The sequence below is a fragment of the Plectropomus leopardus genome, chromosome 11, assembly GCF_008729295.1.
Source record: "Plectropomus leopardus isolate mb chromosome 11, YSFRI_Pleo_2.0, whole genome shotgun sequence".
NCBI classification, from domain to species: domain Eukaryota; kingdom Metazoa; phylum Chordata; class Actinopteri; order Perciformes; family Serranidae; genus Plectropomus; species Plectropomus leopardus.
In genome coordinates, this window is record NC_056473.1 from 3,839,949 (window position 1) to 3,865,648 (window position 25,700).

The 25,700-nt window shown below is 37.0% G+C and overlaps 2 protein-coding genes across 2 annotated transcripts in view; one reads left to right on the top strand and one right to left on the bottom strand.

Annotated features, from left to right (window-relative positions):
• Nucleotides 1-335: 335 nt before the first annotated feature.
• Nucleotides 336-14,226, top strand: etfa (electron transfer flavoprotein subunit alpha). The gene is made up of 12 exons (XM_042496466.1): nucleotides 336-451; nucleotides 2,069-2,218; nucleotides 4,076-4,157; nucleotides 4,441-4,523; nucleotides 4,797-4,896; nucleotides 5,124-5,234; nucleotides 5,488-5,589; nucleotides 5,753-5,821; nucleotides 5,913-5,995; nucleotides 7,920-7,985; nucleotides 11,412-11,492; nucleotides 13,725-14,226. Exons 1-12 carry the CDS (start codon nucleotides 413-415, stop codon nucleotides 13,758-13,760), a joined length of 1,002 nt encoding a protein of 333 aa, XP_042352400.1. The 5' UTR covers nucleotides 336-412; the 3' UTR covers nucleotides 13,761-14,226.
• A 99-nt stretch (nucleotides 14,227-14,325) lies between these two features.
• tmem266 (transmembrane protein 266) overlaps nucleotides 14,326-25,700 on the bottom strand; it is a 57,126-nt gene continuing 45,751 nt past the window's right edge. The window contains exons 5-11 of the mRNA XM_042496465.1: nucleotides 23,321-23,394; nucleotides 22,286-22,342; nucleotides 22,023-22,161; nucleotides 21,236-21,351; nucleotides 20,374-20,566; nucleotides 16,029-16,091; nucleotides 14,326-15,935 (exon numbers count right to left, since the gene is read on the bottom strand). Coding sequence (XP_042352399.1) covers nucleotides 15,298-15,935; nucleotides 16,029-16,091; nucleotides 20,374-20,566; nucleotides 21,236-21,351; nucleotides 22,023-22,161; nucleotides 22,286-22,342; nucleotides 23,321-23,394 — 1,280 coding nt within the window. The 3' untranslated portion in view covers nucleotides 14,326-15,297. The remainder of the gene's footprint in view (nucleotides 15,936-16,028; nucleotides 16,092-20,373; nucleotides 20,567-21,235; nucleotides 21,352-22,022; nucleotides 22,162-22,285; nucleotides 22,343-23,320; nucleotides 23,395-25,700) is intronic.

Below are 25,700 nucleotides of genomic sequence, written 5' to 3' on the forward strand. Positions count from 1 at the left end.
AAAGAAATATATCTAGGTAAAATAAACTTTCCAAAGTCTGTGTGGGAGAAATTGGACCCAAAAACAATCATCAGAGGACCTCTTATGAGTTCCTTACTATGTTAAGAGACAATGAATCGTGAATAAATCCAAATTTGAAACGTATTTATTTATTTATCTAATTTTAAAAAGGCTGTGTACAGTTTAAAACACAATAAAGCATCAAGCTACTCTTAATTTCAAAATTATTGATTTTGTTGCAAGATAACTGTCGGGTAAAGAGAGAGAGACAGAGAGAGAGAGAGAAAGAGAGAGCGAGATGAGCGGAAGTTATCGTTCTTGGTCTCGCGAGAACTTTTCACCAACACACATTACCTTTGACACAGTTTTGTTCCTGCAGCACCGAGGAGCGAGCAACCACAAGGGTCCGAAGATGAACAGAGCTTTCAACAAAACGAGTCTAAAACAGCTGGTAAGAGGGTGACAGTGATAACTTAACATCACACACAGACAGTGTTTGAGTGTTTTATGGCAGACTGACAGCATGAAACGCGTGTTTGCTAACATGCATGTCTTTGCACCAGCTGCGAGCGTGCTAGCTGACTGGAGTTGGACGCTAACGTCACCCAAGTGCTTGTCTGGCAAGCCGTGACATAAGTTTCATGTGTTTTTACCGCGTCATTTGACTTACTCTTAATAACAACTCTATATATACATCGTGATATCACAAGAATACAGTAAGTTTTTGTATTTGAGTTAACGCTAGTGCTAGCTGGTGTTAGCATAGCTAGCTTAGCAGTTATGAAACCTCGTAATGACAAGCCGTTACAAAACTGTGAAACGGTCATTGACACAGCAGGTGTGACCAAAGTGTCCCCTAAAAGATGTAAACTCCCGCAAGACGTGCAGTAGCTATCATGTGGTATTAAATGTTTTCTCTTAATTGTTTGACTTTATTTGAATGACCTTCGTAAACTGTTTGTGTTCAGTCTTGTCCAGGTGAGGCTGGTAATATCCTGTTTTACTCTGACAGAACCTGATGCAGCTGTCACAGAGGTTGCACTGTTACGTTAGAGTGTTTGCATTAATTTATGTGTACACTACCGCAGTTTGTAATCTTAAAACTTGATGAAACACCGTGTAATCATATAAAACAAATGGTTGGGAGAAGATATTAAAGTACAAAAATTTAACTACTCTTTACTAACCACATCCATGATCGCATGCGGACGTCAATGGTCAAGCATGCCAGCAGAAATGGCAACTCAGTAATCTAAACATGTTCTGTCAGTGAATATTTTTTGTGTTGTGAATTTGTCAAACAGGCAGAAAGAGGTCTTATCAAGATCAAGAAAAACGTGTTGGTATTGCCAAAGAATGACATACAGCTATTTGTTTTTAATCCATACAATAGTTTTAAAGTTTTTAAGCAATGTCTATAAACTATCTCAAACATGGCAGGTTGCAGGGTTCAATATCAGTGTTTTTGTTTTATTTTTTCACTTGCCCAGTTTGGCAAGTTGGTCAGAAATCATCTTGTCCAAAGGTAATTTTGACCTGCCCCTATGCAAATTGTTTTTTTGTTTTTTTTTAATCAATTTGTGGTTATCAAACATCAACAAAGACTTGAGCTGATTGTCTTGATAAATGACCCAATTTTATCCACCTTGCTCTTTTTGTGGCAAACTGCACAATATGTCATTGGAGTCCACATCTTCTACCAAACTGAAGTTCTGTTTCTGTGACTAATAAAGTGCTCACTTGCTCTCAGCTCATAGTGCCTGATTGGTCTCTTTGCATGTTGTGCAACTCCCAACAGGGATGAGAAGGAAGCAAGATGGCTCACTCCTGAGCTACTTCCACCATTAGCTACAGAAACAAATGTGGTCAATTCTTTTTTACCACTTACCTGATCAGAAAAGTTAGTATCTAGCTTTATTAGCCTGATGTGGCATTTTACTTGCCCCAGTCAGTTGGTCGATCCTTATTCTTCAGCCCTGAGCCTTTTAAATTGCAGTATCACCAGATCTTTTGATTTACTGATGCGTGAGTGCATTGAATAATGAGATGTTGACTTTTTCTCCAACAGACGGGCGTCCTCCAAAGGTTTCAAAGCACCTTGGTGGTTGCAGAGCACAACAATGACAAACTGACCCCAATCACCCTCAATGCCATCACTGCTGCCAGTAAGCTGGGTGGGGAGGTGTCCTGTCTGGTTGCTGGAACAAACTGCGCTCAGGTAGGCATAGCTACTTTAGGTTGATCTGCTTCAGGGATCACCAAACATTTTGTATTGTGATATGCAGTAGATATTATTTAGCTTGACCATACTACATTAAAATGTGGACAAACAAAAGCACAGCACATTGGGGAATGTGAGTAGTGTATTTTACCTTTCGGGCCCGCATTTAAAAAAAAAAAATTAAAATAGTATATATATTGACATTTTTTCTGACTTCATTGGGTACATTTTTTAACCAACATCAGTCCTAATCATAAATATTAAATATTCATTGATTTTCAGAATTTTAACCCTATAAATGCCAGGTTTTTGTTATGATGCCACTTTGTTTTTAGTTTAAAAAACACACAAAAATGAAAGATTTCCAATATACTACATGCTAAGTAGATTATTGTTTTTCATTATCACAGCCTGGGATATGTCAGTGATAAGCAGCAACATTGTTTTTTATACATTATTATTTTTTGTGTAGTGTCAAATACTCACACTTATACTGGGGCGGTTGTGGCTCAGAGGTAGAGCGTATCATCCTCTAATTGGATACCCCCAGCTATTCTCTACCAAGATGAAAAATATCTGTTCAGAATCTTGAGAATCACTGCACTGAGACAGATTACCAAAGGGTGGAAAATACCTGTCATAGAAAATAATTATTTTCTAATAATGCAAATGTACTCATGAGTACCTGTACATTGTGATATGATTCAATAATGCCATCAGGACTTAAGAGTCTTTCACTGTCTCCACTAAGTCTGTGTTTTAAGATACTGCCAGAGCGAGACCTTGTCGATGTTTTGTCTGCATTGTCAGGCACAACTATGTGACACATAAAATGTAGTAGTAAAAGTTGAGTTACTCTTCTGTTCCTTTAAGTTTTTGGTATGTCTCTGTCCATGTACATGTGTTGTGCTAAAAGCTTCTCTGATCAGATTTGTGTAATAAACATATTTTCAAGTAAGGACAATGGAGGCTCACAGAGTTCTTTTCGTTATACAAGTATAGTTCTTTTTTTGTCAAGTTTATTTAAGTATACATCGAGTTTATACTATTATTTATTAAGTTTACTTCACTGTTCATCACTCCATCAAGAGAACAAGATTTTCTTCAACAAAACCCAACCCTCCAGACTCAATGAAATGAAATAAAATGATTCAAAAAGTAAAATTACTGGAGGAAGTGACCCAGAAAATAAGGAATATGGAAGATGTGTTTGACAAAAGGTGGTTATACTGCCCTGTTATATTTAAACAAACAGGTGACCTTGTTACTGATTAACTTATCATTAGAATCTAGTAGTCATTAGTTCTGTTAAATTGTCTGCATGTCTTCAACTTTTTTCCCCTCTTTCGTATTTTTAAAAAAAAGGCAGACATATTTGTTATTTGTCTTTAATTATATATTTTGACTTTGACTGAAAAAATTCTGTGTAATAAATTGCAAACTGAAACGCTGTATTAAAATGGTATGGGGAAAAAGTATATAAAGTATATAAAAAAAGAAATAATACAGTGCATGTTTTCATGCTTGGGTGGATGTGGGATCAAAATTACAGTTTGATTGGGTTTTAATGCCATTTTTTTTGCACTTAATAGTATGAATGTAAACATTTGAAAAGCAAACATTGAGTATTTTAGGTTTATTGTAGGAACTGAGCTGGAAATTCCAAGGTTAAACAAAAATACACCATCTTATGCCATATGCATAAACACAGGCAAAATGATCAGAAAATGAAGACTGAAAAGCACATAAATGCGCCAAACAGTCCCTAAGGGTTGAACATACATGGAGATAAGAAGACAACAAAGGAGATCACCAGGAAACCTTGATACATCTGATAGTTTTCTGTCTTCTCAGGTTGTGGAGGAAATTAGCAAAGTACAAGGTGTGAAGAAGGTTCTGGTCGCCCAACATGATTCTTACAAAGGTGCCCTGCCAGGTATGTAACATGAAACAGACTTAATGCAAATATACAGTATACTCAACGTATCTGTTGTTGTTTGTAGCAATAAAATGTTTCATATTTGCACAGTTCCACATGTTCATAGTTGGATGATGAAGTGCTTAACTCGCTTGGGGGCAGTAATGACTGGGGGAGGGAAGAGTTTTTCTTTTGCTCCCTGCTCATATTAAAGTTGGCTTGAAATCGCTCAGTTTCAGTCATAGGCAGCTATTGCCTGATACGTGTTTTGACTTTTGGATTATCTCTTTTTTTCCAACAGAGGAGTTGACTCCACTTATCTTGCAAACACAAAAGCAATTCAATTTCACCCACATCTGTGCCGGTGCATCCGCCTTTGGAAAGGTAAGTCATGAATAAGAATGCTTCCTGTATAATTTGCATTTATGTAATTTCTGATCACTTAGAGGAGATAAATTTCCATTGTACCATATACACATCAATTCTGAAAATTTAGAAGCTGCTTCAAATATCCGAATTTTACACAGTATTCTTTAATCTACAAAACTTTCTGTCAGTCTGTTGGTCTGTGAACTTAAGTCCTTCCTTCCTCTCTTGATCTGTCTAAAAGCTTGATCAGTGCTTATTTTCCTGCATATTCATCATTTTGTTCTGCAGAACCTGCTTCCCAGAGTGGCCGCCAAGTTGGATGTTGCTCCGGTTTCTGATATCATTGAGATCAAGTCTCCAGACACTTTTGTCAGAACCATTTATGCTGGTAAGCCCTGTTATTACAGTAAAATAGGACACGTTTTTTTCCCATATAAATTCTTAAGTAGTATTGACCTGCTAAGAAGTGTTACATCATGTTGCCTGGATTTGGCACTCTTTGATATAATGTAGGTGTAACTTCAGCACTACTCAGTTTTTACTTTTGCAGATATGCATTGATGATTTCTTTGTGCTTTTTAAATACTGCATATTAATAATAATTTGTTTATATAGGGAATGCACTCAGCACTGTGAAATGTAATGAGCCAATCAAAATCTTCACGGTCAGAGGGACATCCTTTGAGGCTGCTTCAACAGAGGGAGGAAGTGCTGCATCAGAAGATGGTACAGTAGCTTACAGAATTATCCACAGAGCTCTGAGACAGTGCATACTAAGATATAACTTGATATTACTGATATTAAAGTATTGCTGTATGTTTTATACTAAGGTAACTGTTCAGCCACTTATGGTGTTTTCATGATGACAATAACAGATAACCACAAATAAACAACTACAAATGTTATTCATCATTCCAAATATTTTTTTCATGAAATGTTCCCCCTTGTAATTTGTGATCCTCTCATCTGTTGACTGCAGTCGCTGCTTCTGCTCCCACTGGAATTTCTGAGTGGGTGGAGCAGAGTCTGACAAAGAGCGACCGTCCAGAGCTGACCAGCGCTAAAGTTGTGGTGTCAGGAGGTGAGAAATCTTTTTATGTGCTGAATGTCAAATTATAGCTAAAGCAATGTTACAATTTGTTTGCAAAGCCATATTCTGTGTCTGTAGAAGGCATTGTGGAGAATTCATCAGCATGTGTACTTTTTAAAACTTCTGTAGGATAATCTAGTGTTTTCTTTCCTAGGAAGGGGCTTGAAGAGTGGAGATAACTTCAAGCTGCTTTACGACCTTGCTGACAAGCTGAATGCTGCAGGTAGGAAAAGCTTTTCATATTGTATTAACCACTGTCATTTTTACTTTATTTTTTACTTACGTATGATTTTTACTGCATGGTCTTTATCCAGTTGGTGCCTCCAGAGCAGCGGTGGATGCTGGGTATGTCCCCAATGACATGCAGGTCGGACAGACAGGCAAGATTGTAGCACCAGTAAGTTATTCATTTTTTCTGAAGTATTACTGTGGATTTTTTTTTATCTTATATAATAAATTTAAGCAAATAATCAATACAACATTTTCAAATAGCAAAATGTTAACTTGAAAATCCTGTTGCAAGGCAGGAAATGCTTTTACTCAGGTCAGAGTGGACAAATCTGTTGCTTTTGACAAATCCCTGGTTGCCTTCACATAGCATGCTTTCCAGTTCAGTATGATCAGGGCGGCCGCTCTGCCCTTTTAAAAAGGTTAACCTCCCATTATGTGATTCAGCCGGGTTAGCCCAGCTGTGATTATCCACACATTAGGCCCTGCAAAATGTACTTGATGGCACATTTAGGGCCCTAAATGATTTAGCTGATCCATTAAAGCAGAGTGCAGTGGATGTCTGGTCAGAGTCTCCGGCCGGGCCAGACTGTCCAAATTGGATTTTTCTAAATGTTATGACAAGCTTGTTGAATTTGCCTGAGTAGATTAAATATGATTTAAATCTAGTTTATTGTATTTACCCCACCAATCCTAAAATGTGCATCAAGTAAAATGATAGAATCACATTTTATTTACATGTCTGCATGTTATAAAATCTCTTCTCTGTTGAATAAAGTGCCACAATTTTGTCACAAAATTTTCTGTAAGAATCAAACTAAAGATCTGCACACTGTATGTAAAGCTCCCAATAAATTTTAATTTTGCAAAATTTTGCAACGGTGAAATCACCTAAAAAATGAATGTGCTTGTGCCTTTATCGACTTCTGATCGAAACGTTGCAAAATTGAAATTTATTGGGTGGTTTAAGCACAGTGTGATCTGATCTTTTGTTTGATTCTTACCTTTGTTTAATTTTTTCAGTATCCTTTGAATGTGCATGCCCTCCTACCTTGTTTGTTGCTACAAAATTTTGTGTAAACATCAGAATCAAGTGTTTTTGAACAGAGGTTAGTCTGAAAAGTGTATTTAAAAACAGCTTGGCAGTGTTGGAGTGCAGTAAAATAAAAATATACTGATCAATTGCCATCACATTAATATTCTGTCTACTGATGATTTAATCCAGAGATGTATTTATTGATTCAATTGATCCAGGAATGATGTAAAAACGTATGTGAAGAAGAAACTGTATTAACCACACACATTACATTATAATTTATTTTTAAAAAAAAAAGGAAAGGTGAAATGGCTGAAACCACCAAGCTTGGCCCTCTCCTGTGAGATTTCATCATCTCAAGATAATTTTGTACTTTATAAATTGATGTTCAGTGCCTTGCAAAAGCACTAACCCCTCTGTGTTTTTCTTATTTTTTTGCATTAGTAATTGTCACTGTATTGCCCACAGGTTGACTTCATTTAACTATTGATGTGACTACTGAACGTAATTGGCTGATTTTATTTAAGGTCTTCATAATTAGGGGTGCAAATGCAGATGCACACAGCTCTTGTAAGTTTTTTTTTTTTGTTAAGAATTAAAAAAAAGCAGTTTGTTTTTTTTTCATTTAATTTTACCAATTTTGACTACTTCGTGTTGGTCCATTGCATGAAATCCAAATCAAATTAAATTAGAGGTTCTAATGCAACAAAACAGGAAAAAATACCAATTTACTATTACTATTACTATTATATATACTATTATGGTCACACATTGATGCTGTGCTCTTCTGAGACTTCAGCTGCAACATAAAATAAGCACTAAAATATTCATATGACCGAGCTGCTTTTTACAGTGGATTCGGCAGGATATGCAGGGGGCTGACCCTTTGCACACTCGCCCCAGCACCCTCTGATAGATTACACCCGTGGTCATTAAACCATCAGTCAGCTCTGCTGCGCTGTAGTTCTGACGTATACTTTTTCCACAGGCCTGAGATCACACTTCATGTCCACAAGCAAGTAACACTGGTTTTGTTGTCCTCTGTTTGTGTCCACAGGAGTTGTACATTGCTGTTGGTATCTCTGGAGCTATTCAACACCTGGCTGGCATGAAGGATAGTAAGGTAAAGTCACTGCACCACATGAAGGGATTTCCCAAGCTCTCCTTTTGTGCCATTGAGGATTTTTTTCCCCCAGTGCGATTTCTTTTGCCTGTTTTTTTTCATATATTAAATCAAACAGTGTTCCACTTTTGATATAGATTTTCTGAAAACTGGTGAGCCTGAATGGGTATGTGTGGTGTTGTCTAACTTGGACCCTATTTTCCCATATTTTCATGTTCTAATGTTGAATAAGAACAACACTTTTAAAACTGGTCCAGTATTGCACTGCAGTGGCAGAACAGGCTGCAATGTATGTTCACCTGTCAGTTTATGTTTATGTTTAAAATGCTTGTTTTTATCATTGACACGCCCAGATTATTATAATAAGTGTGTGACAGCATTATGGAAAGAATCCCTTTGGAGATAAACTTTTTGTTAAAGAGAACGATATTTTTTGATGAGGCAGAAAAAGCTACACAATTGCTATCACCAATTCCACAAGACTCAATTTATTAAAAGCAATATTAATATACTATTGCAATCATACAACTATTACCAACAAAATCAAATTGTTAAATCAGCTCTTAAAAACCCTTAGTAGTTACCTGCAACCGACACATTTTCTAGTCCCTGCTGAGTCCACTGGCCACCTTGTGCTTATGCTTTCTAGACATCGTGGGGTATCCCAGACTAAGTAAAAACACCAGATATTAACACAGAAATGCTCAGTTTACTCAGTCTTGTTACGAATCTGCTGACAAAAAATCATTTTAGGTATACAGATGTACCTTATACATCTGCAAACTTTACCTGTATTTTAAAGCTAATAGCTCTGTGTCACGGCACAGCTGATGGAGGATGTCAGAGGATGACAAACATATCCAATAACTCAAGAGCATGGTAAAGTCCAAAAGTCAAAATCAATTAAAAGAGATAGAGGTATCATCATTTCCAGAATTCACAACCTGTTGTTATCTAACGAAATACTCTGCTTCGTTCTGCCTCTTGATGCTATTTAGTCATTCAAAAACAATGTTTCATTGCAGTCCTAAATCACTTAGCCTATATTTCCCATCATGCCTAGATCTGACTGAGTAGTTATTAGTTTTTCAGTGAATTTTTCTGTTTTACATTAATTCAGGCAAATGTCACTTTGTGTCAGTGTTTATAATGTGCGCAGTGAGAACATGGTGGTTTGTGCTGGTTAAGGTTGTCTTTGTTTTAGTTTATAGTTTACACATTATGTGATTTGGCTGTTACTTATCATTTGGTCAGCTGTATCTCTCATAGGTAATATCAGCTTCTTGATGTAGAGATATTGATGTAAGTTAAAACTGTTCTTGAATGTCCCTTGTCCCCTGCCTGAAATGGTATGATGACTATATGATTTCCTTAAGAGCAAAGATAAAGAATTGGTGAAGTAATTCATTTAGAGGCGAGGAAGGTGTGCTGTCATGCATATTTGAGCATATTCTAAATGCCTTGTGGACCAATCAGATTTCTTGGTTGGAACTATTTGTTGTATAATAAACAGTGATTTTAGCTTGTATAGAGCCAGCATATTTTCACATCTTAATGGAGGAATTAAGGGTTTGCTTCAATTAAGCCCGAGTTGTTGATTGTTGAAACTTTGAAGATGAACTAAGACATTATTTGTTGTGTTATTTTGTGTCAGTTGACTTTCAGTGACGTGTGTTTTATGGTAATAAAATTACTGTTCAACATAAGTCAGGTCGGATTAGTGATTATGATTTCTGTGCTTTTAGTAGATAAACAAAAAGGATCTTATACCTAAACAAAAAGGTCTGTCTCTGTAGGGATCTTTTCTAAAAGTTGTCAGACACTTGGAATAATAATCTGAGCCTGTCTGTAGAAAAACAAGCCCTTCTAAAATGGTGGGAACACATACAATGGTGACATTGCACCTTGTTTTACTGCTGCCATCTGAAGCCCTTTTGCTGAAAAGTGGACCAGTTTTCAAAAAAATTGTCCTCATTAGTCAATTAGACAACACAAACAAACACATGGGAAAATAGGATCCAGGTTGAAAAATATCAAAGTTACCCTGCAAGTAGCCTGACTGTCTTGAGTTTGATGTCAGACATTTGGCAGAACAAAATTTGTAAAAACAAATGTTGCCTTGCAACAAATTAATTAGTACCAAGTAAGATCAAATATGAATATGTAGACTTCCCCCACAAACATAACTCTGTTTGCCATACCATACCTTTGCTATGATGTTTCTTCTGACATTCTACATATGTTGAAATTCAATTTTTATTAACCCTTTGGGCCCGCACACACACTTTTATCGCTCTGTGCACAAAATGTGCTTTTTAAAATTGAGCTTTAAAAATTATTATACAGTAATATTATTTTCTACTTTTACTGAGTTAATTTTTTATTAACCAATGTCAGTCCTAAACATAAATATCAAATATTCATTCATTTTCATACCCTTAACCCTTTAAATGCCAGGTTTTTGTCATGATGCCACTATATTTTCAGATGAGAAAAAAAAAACATGATTAGAAAAGAAGTTTCTAAGAAGAAGTTTTTTCGATTGTCACAGCCTGGAATATGTCAATGATTAGCAGCAACATTGATTTTTATACATAAACATTTTTTGTGCAGTGTCAAATACTCACACTCATACCGCTCTGCACACAAAATCCCCTTTTATAATCAGTCTTTAAAAAACATTATACATTAATATGACTCTTTCACTGAGTTTATTTTTTCAACCAACATCAGTCCTTATCACAAATATAAAATATTTGTTAATTTTCATAATTGTAACCCCTTAAATGCCAGGTTTTTGTCATGATGCCCCAATTTTTTTTACGTGGTAAAAAACAAACACACAAAAATGAATTTATTTCAATATTCTACACGCAAAGTAGATTTTTTTTTTTATTATCACAGCCTGGGATATGTCAATGATTTGCAGCAACATTGATAGTGATAGTGCACCTATTGGAAAAAGCATGTATTTTCTCCAGATGCGAATTTGGTAAAACATGACATCATCATGTGGAAAATAGTAAAAATTACATATTCCAACACCCTGAAATAATACAATGCATTTTTTTATGTTTTGATGCAATTTGTATGGGTTTCTATGGAGCATTTTTTGCACTTAACAGTATGAATGTAATAATTTTGTTTCTACAGTGTATGTTTGACTTATTGAAGGAGCTGAGCTGGAAATTCCAAAATTAAACAAAAAACACCATCTTATGCCATATGTATGAACACAGCCAAAACTATCAAAAACTCAAGAATGAAAAGTGTGAAAAATGCAAAATATGCAGCAAGCAGTCCTTAAGGGTTAATTGAATGGTCATTGTTTCTCTGTGTTTGGTTAAGCAAGAGACATTTCAGGCAGTTACTTTATAATTCTGTTGCGTACGAATGCAAAAAAGTTTTCTTTTTCTTTTTCTCTAGACTATTGTTGCCATCAACAAGGACCCAGAGGCTCCCATCTTCCAGGTGGCTGACTACGGCTTGGTCGCTGATCTTTTCAAGGTAAGTGTTTGGGATTGATGTTGTTGCATTAATGTCACTATGATCTTACACTGGGAAACAACTGATCAGTGAGTCAAAAACACAACTCATGCACCTTCTCTGTATGGTTTAACACCCAAGAGGCCAGACTGACAGTCAAAATATAACATTTGCTTTCTCACTGATAAATTTTGCACGATACCTTATTCCCCCTAATGGAAATGTGCAACTGCTAAATTATTAAGTTCTTGAATTAATCAAAGGGGGTTTATGGTGGAGCTTGCAGTTAAGATAGAAACACATTAGAGATTATATAAAAAGTGATCAATTGTTACTTAAAAGGTGGATTCAGTTTTGTGTTCAGCTTATACTCGCTAGGCTTCTTTCACGCTTAGTTGCTTTCTTGTATGCGGCTGGTACTTGAGGATAGTGAGCCAGGACTGTTGGCACGACTAACACAGGAGTCCAGTGCTGCTTGTGAAAGGCTAGTAGGTTATATTTTCATGTGTGTCCTGTTGGTCATGTTTTATTTAGCCTCTCAGAGTGCATGAGCAGCCCAGGTGTCCTGACAAACTCTGTTGAAGTGATTAGTAATAATAGCTAGTGGCAGCAGAGTTGTGACCTACTGGATGAGATCACCTTACATGTGATCACTCCTCAGATAGCTGATTAAAATGGATGGGCTTTCTACTTTTCCCCCCAAATGGACAGCTGATACCTCGGACTAACAAGACAGACAGTGACTGATGACTCAGTTCTGAAGTTGCTCATCTCACAGAGAGCCATTTGAATAATTTTGTGTCATATTTACAATACAAGGCTTTTTGAATTTGTCTCCTTAAAAAGTACACGACTGGCACAATCACTGTGTTAATTTATGGACCAGATTCCCCCTCTGCAGAATATTGCTCTGCATTTGTCAACCTTGGACACAATGTGATAAATGTTTGCAGCCTGCTGCGGTCTAGATAAACCTTAGATGAAAGTCAGTATGCTCATTTATACTGTTAGGCACCAGCATGCACAATGGTTTGTGTAATAATCTCATTAATCTTATTTTATGGAATATGCTGGGGATGAAAATGACAGTTGCTGGAGAACATTTATCCCCAAATGTAAAGGCTGGGAATATATCAAGTGATATCAGCAGTTGTTAATGTAGAACCCAAATTCATCTAAAAGTATAAGAGATGTCCACAGCGTACTCAAGTGCAGTTAACAAATGTTTCGTTTTTAAGAACACTGGAGTGATTACAGACATGCAGTTTGACTTTTCAGGACTGCAGCAAACTCCCTGCAGTATATGCTTAACCTTTGCAGCCTGGATCCACATCACTTTTCTTGTGCTGCGTTCAGATGCCTTTTACAAGTATTAAAACCTTTGAACAAATTCAGATATTGGGTTGAAGAAGAAATGTTTCACAAATTGTAAGAATTTAGTAGATTTACAAAATTATTTTTTAAAAAGCTAAGGAAAAATGTCCTGAAAACTGATTATCAGAATTAGAAATCTAAAATTATTTTACAGAAAAATAATAGTAATTTTAGTAATGTACTTAAAATGTAGTAGTTCTTGTAGTTTTTTGCAAATTTTCTGCAAATATTTGGGTAATTTCTACTTAAATTGATCATCACCTTTTTCCCATGTTTTGAAGGAATTCAAGCAAATTTACCTAGGTTTCAAAGGGTTAAAGTAATACTAAACCAACATGCTATGTTAAATTTGTGAAGAAAAATGTTGTTTTTCTCGCATGATTTGGGTGAACAAAGATTTCAAAAACGGAGAAGATTCTTTAGAGATTGGAGTAAAAGGCATTTGCGTTAAGCAAAATTTTATCAAAAGGTCAGTTCACAAACGATTAACGCAGTATAATCCAAATCTCATTTATCTAGTAGTACACTCAATACTTCACAAACAGTCCTTTCCAACAGGAGCTGAGCTTCTGTGTGCTCTCTGAAGCTCACTGAACACAGGAGCTGCTGCTCTAACAGCTGCCTTGATCAGCTAGTTTTGCTTGTACTTCAGTTTTTTCGGTTTCAGTTGTTGTGAATTGCGCCCCCCCTTTTGCTTACTGATACTTTACTTCGTTCAGGGGAGGCAAAAAAAAAAAAGCAACACGGTGTGAGTAATTGGTTTACAAATGATCATTTTGGAGTTGAAGTATTCCTTAAACAGAACATATTCTGTTTGATGTTGCCTTACTGTCAGTGACAAATGTCATGTCATTATATTTGTCTCTATTTTCTCTTCAGGCTGTTCCTGAGATGACTGCAGAACTGAGTAAGTGAGGAAAGAAACGAAGGCCCCACAAACTTCCACCACACAGCTGGAAACCTGCAGTAAGAACACTACAGAGAGCACCCACAGGCTCCCATAGCCACTGCCTTAACATTTTTAAAGCTGTGTGTGTTAGTAACCAGAAATAATGTATCATCTTTTCTCTGACTGGAAACACAGCGACATTATAAATCTAGAAACAAATGCCAGTTTTTAATAAATACTGTAAATGTATTAAATATAAATGAATAAGCTTGTACTTACCAGAGGGAGGTGTTTTATTCCTTTAGCAATGCAGGTGTTGTAATTGTATTTAATTTTCTGGTAGAGCAAACGACATCTTTGGGAATGCTTGACTTGCCTCTCAACCTCTGACGTAGTTGTAAGATGTAGCTCTTTGTGCTGAAGTAGAGGATGTGTACTCACTGAGATGCTGTTGGAAAAATTAAGTATTAAATAGAAAACTAATAACTGGTTCTCATTTTGCCATGTTTTCTCTTTATTGGATTCATTTTGCAGTACTGTCTCTCCAAAATCAAGTTAGACACCTGCTGACATTACAATAAACAGGGTTAGTTTTAATATTTAAGAGGCATATCCTTTAGGTTCATGCTAGAATTTTCTTTAACATTTTTATTGTAGCTCCACTTTGAATTCCTCACTGTTTGTAGCTGTGATTAACCCATTTTGAACTATTTACACAGCCTTCAAATGTTATATTCATAAAAAGGTAATATTTTAGACCTGAATGATGTCAAATCTATCATGTGCAGGTAGCGTTTCAATTAATTCATTGCGTGTTGGACATGCTGTTTGCAAAATCTCAGTAAACACAGACTCAGCTGGGTTTTGATCAGTTTCCAGTCATGGCACCTGGATAAAAACGCTCTGAATCACCAAGTCAGAAGTTTACTGCACTCTTTTCTCTCTCATAGAATTTAGATAAAAATGTTAACATTGCTAATATAGAAAGACAAAGATTAGAAAGAAGAAACTGATCCAATGTACCCTGCAGCAGTCCCATCAAAGAGGACTGTTCTTTGTGAGTTTGGAGACACTGGACTGACTATCAAAACAGCCGGTACACCTGTACTTGTGGTAAATCCATGCCGTGTAGCTTGCAGGAAGTGAATCACAGTTTGTCATTGTCCAAAACATGATGTCATATGTTCAGCGTCTCCAATTCCTACAAAGTGTATCAGAGGAACTAAGCCCTCAGCACCATCCCCTTAAACCACAACATATGAAAAGCCAGTTTTATTTTTCTGGGCTAGAGCCCTGTTGCTGGTTTCTTTTGGTAAAATTTCTCATAAAACTCAAGTTTTCCTGTAAGTGTCAATTCCTGATAAGTGGTGCCTGATAACAAATCTGCTTCTCTCATGCCTTCTGTTTTTGTGCTGCTCTAGCAAGTTCATCCTCTCAGTTCTAAAAGTAGAAAGAGGATGACACACTGTTTATGTGCCAGTGACTCCCCACAAACTCCAGAGTTAAGTAGAGCGTTCGGTTGCGGTTGATCTGACAAGCGACTTCCATATGTCAGGCAGAGTCTTATGTCTCTGACAGACGGTTGACCGGAGCGTCTACTGGCTCCATCATCCTGTACTTCTCCTCAAGAAGAGGCTCGTTGCCCTGCAGATGGATGAGAGGCTTTGAGTGCAGCCCAACTCTGCTCTCCTGGTTCCTCTTGTTGTAGATGTTGACCCTGTGCTCCAGCTCGGGGCTGGTTTTGGTGGATCCTGCTGGGCTAGGCGGTTTAAGGTTGACAGGGTCCAGGCCCTTCTGGGTGAGACAGGCATTCTCGGACAAAGAGGAGAGCAGCTCCTGCATCACAGCGCTGGGACTTCCTCGTGGCTGAGTGCCCAGGGCTAGAGGGCTGCTGTAGGGTGGAGGGTAACAGCGCTGGTCGCTGTAATCTGTGGAGGTGGAGGCCTCGCGCACCGTGGAGCTGCAGTCTGTGGTTGAGCCCATCGTGTGGCTGCTGATACTGTGCTGGCGGGCGCTGAAGCTGCTGCGAGATACTGTGGTGGTGGAGGCTTCGCTGACTGAGCTGCCGGTGCGCTGTAAACGACTGGACGGCACCGCGTCTGCACTCACCAAAGAAGAGGGAAGCTGGCTGGGGTTGTTCGGCAGGTGCACGTCTATGGCTGCTGTGGTGATGACTCGGGCGGGGTCTGGGATCCCCATATCTGCAATAACAACACATAATGCACAGAGCCTTAAAATGCTGCGATGCTAAATGCACTGATGAAGGAGTGAAGCAGGATGTTGACAATGCTCACCGCTGCTTGGCTCGCTGTAGTACTGGCTGATGTAGTTGTTCATGTCATCTTGACCATGGTGATCTGGAGAGGATAGAAATGACCACTGAATGTAAGTCGTCTTGATTTTAAAGGTTAATCATAGTAATTGTTTTACAGTACAGTATGTGAGGAGTAACTTTTTCAATTATTTAGAATCCCTACAACTTGGCAGCAACAACCTGACTCTGCAGACTCAGTCTGGGGATGTGGAATGCACCTCTCTGGTGAGGAGAGCCAGAGCTGGTGCGGAAGGTGGAGTGGTACCAACTAGATATAGTTGGGCTCGCCTCTATGCACAGCTCTGGCTCTGGAACCAAACGCGGGGCTGGACTCTTGCTTTCTCCAAGTTGCCCAGGGTGAGAGGCGTCAGGTGGATGTGGGGATACTCACGAGCCCCTGACTGAGCGCCGCAATGTTGGAGTTCTCCCGAGGAACGAGAGGGTTGCCTCGATGTGGCTGCAAGTAGCTAAGAGGAGGTCTCTGATGGTTGTTTGTGTGTATACACCAAACAGCAGTTCAGAGTACCTGGCTTTTTTGGAGTCTCTGGGTGGTTTACATAGTATACTATGACTTTATTTATTTATTTTTTTTTACATTTTTATGACATAATATTCCATGACTTTGTTTTTTTACTTTACATTTTCATGACTGTATGCTATTAAGTGTACTTTTTTTTGACATGCTAAATTATTTGTTTTTAATTTTATGACATACTCTATTGTGACTAGTTTTTTAAAACATTTTTTCTCACATTGTATTACTTTTAAAAATATATATATTTTACATAGTATACTATGACTTTTTTTTTTTTTTTAAACTTTGACATACCATAGTATGACTTTTTTTAAATCCCCTTTTTATGGCATGCTATATTTTTGCAAATATCTAACATACTATACTATATCTTTATTTTACACTTTTATGACATACTTTACTATTATTTATTTTATTTTTTATACAAGTTAATGACATATATATACTATGAAATTTTGCAGTAATATGACCCTTTCTTAAACATGTTTTTGGCATACTATATGTTGATTTATTTTTACATTGTAAACTAGGTATTTTATTTTTATGATAGTGTGCTATGATGTTATTGTACATTTTTTGACAAACTAAACTAAATTATTTTCACAGTTTTATGTCATGTTCTATTGTGACAGTTTTTTTTAAACATTTCTTCTTACATTCTGACTTTTTAAAAATATATTTTACATAGTATAGTATGACTTGTTTTTTATTTATTTATTTGTTTATTTATTTTTACATTTTTTATGACATACTATAGTATGACTTTTGTAAATCACCTATTTATGACATGTTATAGTTTTGCAATGTAATATACCGTACTATAACTTTGTTACATTTTATGACAAACTATACTATGACTTTTTTGCAGTACTATGACCTTTTTCTTTAACATTTATTGGCATACTATATAGTATGATTTAATGTCATTTTTATGACACGCTATACTATGGCTTTATTTATTTAATCACTGTATGACATACTATGTGTTGAATGTTTTTTTTTTTTATCACTTTATCACAATACTATGACTTTTTTGAATATATTTTTTTACACAGTTAACTTGGACTTTTTTACTTTTACATTTTCATGACATAACATTCCATGACTTTGTTTCTTATTTTGACAGTATGGTAGGACTTCAACATTTCTTGACAAACTAAACTAATTTTTTTTACAATTCTTTATGACGTACTCTATTGTGACTTTTTTTTTTTTATTTTTTTTTTTACATTTTGTCTGACATTCATGACTTTTTAAAATATATTTTTAAATAGTTTACTGTGACTTACTTTATTTATTTTATACATTTTTATGACATACCATAGTATGACTTTATTGTACCATTTTTTTTTACACCTTTACATACCATAGTATGACTTTATTAATTTATGACATACTATATTTTTGCAATTTTGTAACATACTTTACTATGACTTTATTTATTTTAAATTTATGACACCCCATGACTATTTTTGCAATGTATGACATACTGTACTACTGTACTATTTTGCAGTTCTATGGCATACCATATTATGACATTTTTTTGGACAAAATATAGTATGACTTGTGACTTTACTATGACAACTTTTTAAAAAACATTTGTTTGACATAATATTCTATGACTTTTTTGCTATTTTATGACACTGACTTTTTTATAAAAAAAATTGACATGCTGAAACTATGACTTTTTACTATGTATTATGATATACTATACCCTGACATTTTTATCACACTTTTATAACATACTGTTGTATGATCTTTTAATCATCTTTATTCCATACTATACTGTGACTATGTTTGTCTTCTTACATTTTTATGACATACTGTATTATTTTTACATACACACTGCCTTTTTTTGCCATGACATACAATGACTATTTTTTTTAATGTTTAATCATTTTACATGTTTGTATACTGCTTAAAGATTTTAAATAGGGTCCTGACAAGTTAAATGTCACTTTATAAATAAATAAATATATATAAAGAAATATTGGAACACAACGAATTATTTTAATTTTTAGCTAATCATTGAATCAATAAAATGTAAAACAAAGTGAAACAGCTAAATCGAATCGCATGTTGTCAGAGCCAAAGGCAATCAAGGTCTTTAAAATAGGCATTCATTTTACAGCCATATAAAGCAGTACAGCATACAATCTTAACATTACAGAAGGTGAATGAGTAGACGTTTTCCACTTTCTCTTGATAAATGAATTAAAACAACTAATCAGTCGATACAACTGTTTATTTCACTGCTGATATATACAAAGATCAATCAACAATTTGTTTAAGCATTACTGAGCAACACTTACGATTGTGGATGTGGTTCACAGGTCCTAAATCAGTCAAGTGTTTCTCTAAAGTGCTGTCCAAGGTCCCACAGGACTGCTGAATGGCTCATATTCATTCATGTTTGGGTTTCACATACTCATTTTATGAATGTCCCAAGAGGAGGTGCTCATGGTTCAACCTGAACTGCGACAGGGACCATCTCCACATGATCAATATTATTTGAGTACATCCAGTTAAAAGGATGTCTATGTAGAAACACTGTGGCTCAGATGTGAGGCAGGTCACATGATGATTTATAGCTATGATAAAGGAAAAGCCTCAGTGTTTTGAGCCCTGACTTCACCTGCACAGACGGCGCTTTGTTGCTTTAAGTTGTGTAAGTTATGACCTGTCACGCTATGAAAGGTTTATAGTCCGTCTAGGTGTGGCCCCAGAATTTTGATGTGGATTATGAGATGAATGTTTTTGAGAAGAGGACACTATTAATACACTGTCCCACCCTCCAGCTTGAATCTTTGGAGCAAAGGCTTGTTTACTATTTGCAGAAATGTCTGGTTTGAAGAAATATGCTGTACCACTTTCATTTTTTTTCTTACTTTCAAACTAGACTAGCCTCTATATATTACACATATTCAGCACATTATGACTATTCGGTTATTTCTGACAGATCAGGTTGCTGCCAGGGTTTCCACAACTTCTGAAACATCAAATTCAAGATCTTTTGCAAGGACTTTCCAGGCCTAATTGAACATCAAGGATATTTACTGTTACAACACTGAGAATTTTTATGCAAACTAGCAGACTTCACAGGATCTCAGAGACAATTAAAAATAGAGAGACTCAGGGTGGCCTCTAGCTCACCTGCTAGAGTGTGTGACCCATATGCTGAGGCCTTTGCAGTGACCTGGGTTTGATTCCAGCCTGTGGCCCTTTGCTGGTTGTCATTCCTCCTCTCTCTCCCAAATTTCCTGTCACTCTACAGCTGTCCTATCAATAAAGGGAAAAAATCCCCCAAAAATGATCTTAAAAAAAAAAAAAAAATATATATATATATAGAGAAAGAGAGAGAGAGACCTGAATGTGTCAATCAGGGTTCCTACAGCTCGCAGCAAGTGGAATTTAAGACTGATTTCACTATAACCAAAATTGGGAGGGGAAAAAAGACCTATTCTCTCACAAGGTATATAAAATTTAAGCACTTTCAATTTATATCGGTTTTCAAAAACATTCAAGACTTCCCCCCTAATTTCAGTCCACAAACCTTCAGGGATTTCAATGCCCCTTGGGAACCCTGTGCTGCTATCAATCAGTAAGTATTTTCTCATTTCAATTGTTTTCCAAACATGACTGAATAATAATGGCTCTGAGAACACATCTGCAGTCAACCGTCCACATCGTGTGGACACGATGCATCATTGAAAGCACAACCTAGATCCCCCCTGTGTGTCCACACTTTGATAGCCTTAATACAATTGAGGTGGGTGTTCTGGACACTTACCTGCAGGCCCCCCAGGCTCTCTGGCTTTGGCTGGTCCACGATGCTCAGAGGCCCCTGGGGCTAGTCCGTCCACCTCCTGGAAACTACTGCTCTGTTTACCCCACATATGGTGGATCTGCATGGCTGCTTCCCTCTCTGCTACCAGATCCAGGTCCTGCTGAGCAAGGTGGGCCCTCAGCTGTCTGATTTCAAACTGAGAGGAAAGAAAGACAAATGGGAGAACTTATTTAACTTAAGACATTCAGAGTAACACAGACCTTTTTTCCTGCTTGCTAATATTCCATTCGCTTCTCATATTACATCACAGTCAACCTTTACGTATAAAGCACAGTAAGCTTAACCCTTTGAAACCTGAGCTTGATTTCATTCAAAAACATGGAAGAAGGGAATGAGCAACTCAACAAGAAATTACCCAAATTAGCAAGAAATTACAAAAAAAAACCCTAAAAATTAAACTAAAATAGAAAGAAAGAGAAAGAACATATGCATATTATTTCTCTAACATAATTTTAAACATATAATTTTAATAATTACAACTATAGTTTGGGGGAAATTTTCCCCATTCTTTTTGTGTGTGAATGGATGACTAACTCATAATGTGTGAAAGTGCCCTGAGTGGTCAAAACTGACTATAAAGGGACTATACTGCAGGGCCATTCACCATTTAGAGTGCTCTCAGAAAATGAACCGCACTGGCTATCTGATATCCACAAGATTTTTGTAAAACAATCATTTCCTGGGATCAATTTTAAGTGTCTTTTATGCCTCTTTGAGTGTCTGTCTTGCTGAGCGCTTTGCTGCCCTCTGCTGGTTACATTGTAGACTGTAAGCCGGTAGGAGATAGAGAGATAGGAGGACGTACGGCCTGCTCCTGGCAGATCTGGGTGAGACGGTCAAGCTGTTCCTCCCTCACCGCCTTGGCCTTCTCGTACTGCTGGATTTCCAGCTCCATCTCCACCTTCACTTGTAGCACGTAGGCTGAAACAACAAATCATGTTACAGTCAGTTTTCCCACAAAAGAAACATTACATTTGTTTTTGCTGATATTAATATTAACTTAACAGTTCATTGAAATTACTGTCCCTAAGCTGATACTGAAGCTTGTGTACTAATGTACACACTGTTTTAAGTATCGAAAAGTCACTGTTTTGTTTAAATGAAAATTCACAAATTCACAAGCACATGATTTGGAACTACAACCTTCATCCTTAACACAAACTGAAAATGGATGCTGCATTCAGTCATGTTAAATTTTTATTGAGTGTGTCAGAAGTTGCTCAATTTGTGGGTAGCTTTTGAGCATTAGTTTGTGGTGTTGTATTTTTGTTGCATATACTGTAATATATTAAAAACCCACATGGGGGAGCAACATTGTTAAAAAAAAGCATTTTCCAATAATTGAAATGCTCTGTGCACCTATATGATAAATAATTTGCATTTAGCAGCTGTAGTTTGAGATTTAAACCACAGGTTCATTATGGCAGATGATATCCTACCTTAAAATAATTGAAAACGACAAAAAATGCGCAAAGACGCTCAAGATTGAATGCAGCTGATCTGGCAGAGAGCATGCTGCAGTATACAGTATATCTCTGTGACCTGACAGCAAAGGACAGGACGCAGAGGACACCAGCCCCTCCCAGCCTCACCATCGATGATCCTCTTGACCCTCCAGATGCGCAGTGTGATGATGAGACCGATAGCGTCCCAGGGGCTGCTGGGGCCGTTGGCCACTGTGGAGGCCACCATGGGGGCCAGAGAGAGGACGATGACAGCTCCATCAAACACCTGAGACAAACACACACAGCCACTGTTACGTCTGCAGCTTCCTCTGTGGGATGACATTGAGAGAATGACACTGCAGTGAAAGGGGCCCCGAGTAACAGGACTAATGGGACCCTTGGGAGCTTACCTCTACTTTGTTCTCTATGTAATCCCATATCCCCAACACCACGATCCTGAACACCGTCTGAGGCAGACAGAGGGACAGAGATGGAGACAGAGAGAAGGTCACGCCCAGGATGAGATGGAAGAAAATGGCTAAACAGAGTGAGACTGCATGACGCACGCTGGGTAGTAACATCCAATAATAAACCTGACAGTCCTGCTAAATGGCATTTCCAGTTGCTATTCAGATTTCTTTCATCACTCCAAAGGTAATTCATCAATGACATCATAATCATCACAGGTGGCACGATAGAGTTTCATCCAAACAATTGGAGACACAGCATTCAGCTCCTTCTGCTGACGCAGCAGGGGCCGCACAGGGCTAACAACTCTCCCTTTGTCTCTGTTCCTCTTCTGCCATCCCTGAGCCCCCATTCTCATTTCACATATCCAAGGTTACACTGAAGCAGCAACCAGCCTCCCTGCAGTTTCCACGCCTTCGATGCATCACCAGAGGAGGGGTTGCTTTTATTGATAAGTAAAACTACACAAAAGTTAGCAGTGAGCTGGTCAAGTGTAGGGAACTAAGACAAATGTGGCCAGCTGAAGAGAAAATGGTAATCAATACAACACACCTGAGGCCTTGAAATTATTTTAAAACTAGCAGCAGAAAAAAGCTTCATCTGCATTTTAAAGTGTCTGTGCTGCGGATCTATCGAATAACCTGAGAGGGGACAAATGTGCCAGCTTTAACAACAGCAGTTACACAAGTTGTTTGTTTTTTGTTTTTTTAAAGAATACAGATGTAGGTCTTTGTTGTGCCATTTTGTAGTCACTTCCTTTAAGCACACTTTAAATGAAGCCGTTCACAAGATCCCCTCCACTAATCAGAATGGAATCACACTGTGACAGAGGACACAGGGCGTTTCGATGCTGCTGTTAGTATTCTAATGAGGATCTGTCAGTGTACTTCACATACTGCACAACATGCATTAATGGACAGGCCGCTGCATCAGCTGTAAGTGAGACTGTTTTTGTGTTGGGGAGGACAGACACTCACCTCAGTGAAGAACACGGAGAGAATGGCAAGGCTGATCCAGTGGATGATGCTGGCAAACTGGAATGCGTTATTAACTGTGGGAGTAAAACAGAATAAGTGATTACATTAAGGATCGTTTCTGTGATATCAGATGGTGAAAGATTTGTTTTTAATGCATAAACATGTACATAAACATGAATCCTGCATAGCCTGTACATGCATGTATCTTCCCAACTATTCATCAAGCTAATTGTGGACAGCCTGAAACAGCACTAGGCTGTCAGCTGAGGCATTTCTATTCACGCGCCACCTCTCGCCCCCATCTGTCTTTGTTTGGCGTGTTCAGTGATCTGTCTATCAGTCCATTCATCTTCCTCAAGTCCTCCTCACACTCTCTCCAGCAGCCAGCTCTGTATTGCCTGATTTCTTTGTCTGCTAATCTCCTTCAATGCATTTGTCTTACTTTTCCTTTGTCTGCCCTGTCTAGTCAGTCCCAGGGGGACAGCAAAGGCTTGAATGCATTTGGAGCGACATCTTTGCCACGTGTGTTCTTCACTCAGTGTCATTCAACAGGCTGCGACCTCTGACCCTCCACTTATGGAGGATGAGGATGTGTCCACTATGCAACATGATGTAGGTGAAGGTGATAATGGGATGATATGGATCACACTGGTGTTATGACCACTTGACATTTTGTGTTAACTGTGGAATATTAATAGGTGGATGATATTCCCCAGATCACCACTGATCAGAACTTCAGGTGCATACAGACTCATTGAACTGACAACATATCAGCACATGTGCATATACATAAAACCACAAAATTTGAATGGTCTTAAAATATACTGTATATGTATAACAAGTGGCACATGAACCTTTGGGAAAAAAAGAGGTGTAGGGTTAATTTGTATCTCGAATGGGCAATGCATTTCAGAAACTGTGATTTGAAAACTGAAGGATATATTTTAGGGAAATTAGGAAAATTCACTATGTAATAAAAGTAGAAATTCATTAGTTTCCTAAAATTGTTATTGTTAATCATATGTGCCTGTCTATCTAAGGGTTTATATGTTAAGGGATTAATTGTATTCAGAGGTTAATTTAATAATTACAAAACAGAGGAATAACTCAGTCACCTTGGCTGACAGAAAGTCTGGTGAATTCAAACTTAAAGAAAATGAATTTTATTAGGTGTGTCACTCTATTGTGTGAGTTTTGAAACCAAGGTTTAACCCAATGCAAACACATAAATGTTTATACTTGGAAGAAATTTGTGTTTTTTCCCCACAGGATACAGCAGGTTAATCTACATCCATATTATGGTGGCACTTAATAACAATATATGAGCTGTTTAACAACATGTGTTTAACTAAGAATGAAACCTTCACCTCAACACGAGACCTCTTCCAAAGAAAAACTTACTGAGTAACTAACTTTCAATGAGGACTTGTGTTACAATTATTTTAACTAGTTACTTTTAGTCAAGACCATTTTTGGAAGACACACTATACTATGACATTTTTGATGATTTTAAGATGACATATAACTATGACATATTTTATGATTTTTGGACGACATACTATACTATGACATTTTTTATAGTTTTTGGACATTATATACTATGTAGTTTTTTTTCATTATTTTTGGATAACATACTATAGTATGAGGTTTTTGAATATTTGTGGACCACATATTAATATGTCATTTTTTATGATTTTTGGAAGACATACGTTACTAAGTTGTTTTTTATGATTTTTGGACGACAGACAATACTATGATGTTTTGTATAATATTTGGATGACAGACTATATGATGTCGTTTTTGATGATTTTTTGAAGACATACTATTCTACATCGTTTCTGATGATTTTTGGACGTCATACTATACTGTGACATTTTTGATTTTTTGACAACATACTATACTATGACGTTAATGAAGACTTTTGGACGACATAATATACTTTGAAGTTTTTTATGTTTTTTGGACGACATATTATACTTTGATTTTATTGAGGATTTTCAGGTGACATACTATATTATTACTTTTTTTATGACTTTTGGACGTCATACTACACTATGACATTTTTGATGATTTTTGGACAACATACTATACTATAATGTTTTTGATGATTTTTGGATGACATGTTATACTATGACTTATTTATGATTTCTTGATGACATACTATACAATGACATTTCAGATGAATTTTAGATAACATACTATGCTATGATGTTTTTTTTTTATGATTTTTGGATGACTATGGGTTTTTTTTTATTTTGGGGCATTTTATCTTTATTTTATAGGACAGTTTGAGAGAGACAGGAAAGGTGGGACAGAGGAGGGGAAACAACATACTATGCTATGATATTTTTCATGATTTTGGACAACATTCTGTACTATG

Coding starts and splice junctions, on each gene's coding strand:
- etfa (XM_042496466.1), top strand. CDS start 413: ATGAACAGAGCTTTCAACAAAACGAGTCTAAAACAGCTG. Junction 4,897..5,123: donor TGTCAGAACCATTTATGCTG/GTAAGCCCTGTT, acceptor TTGTTTATATAG/GGAATGCACTCAGCACTGTG. Junction 11,493..13,724: donor TGGTCGCTGATCTTTTCAAG/GTAAGTGTTTGG, acceptor TTTTCTCTTCAG/GCTGTTCCTGAGATGACTGC.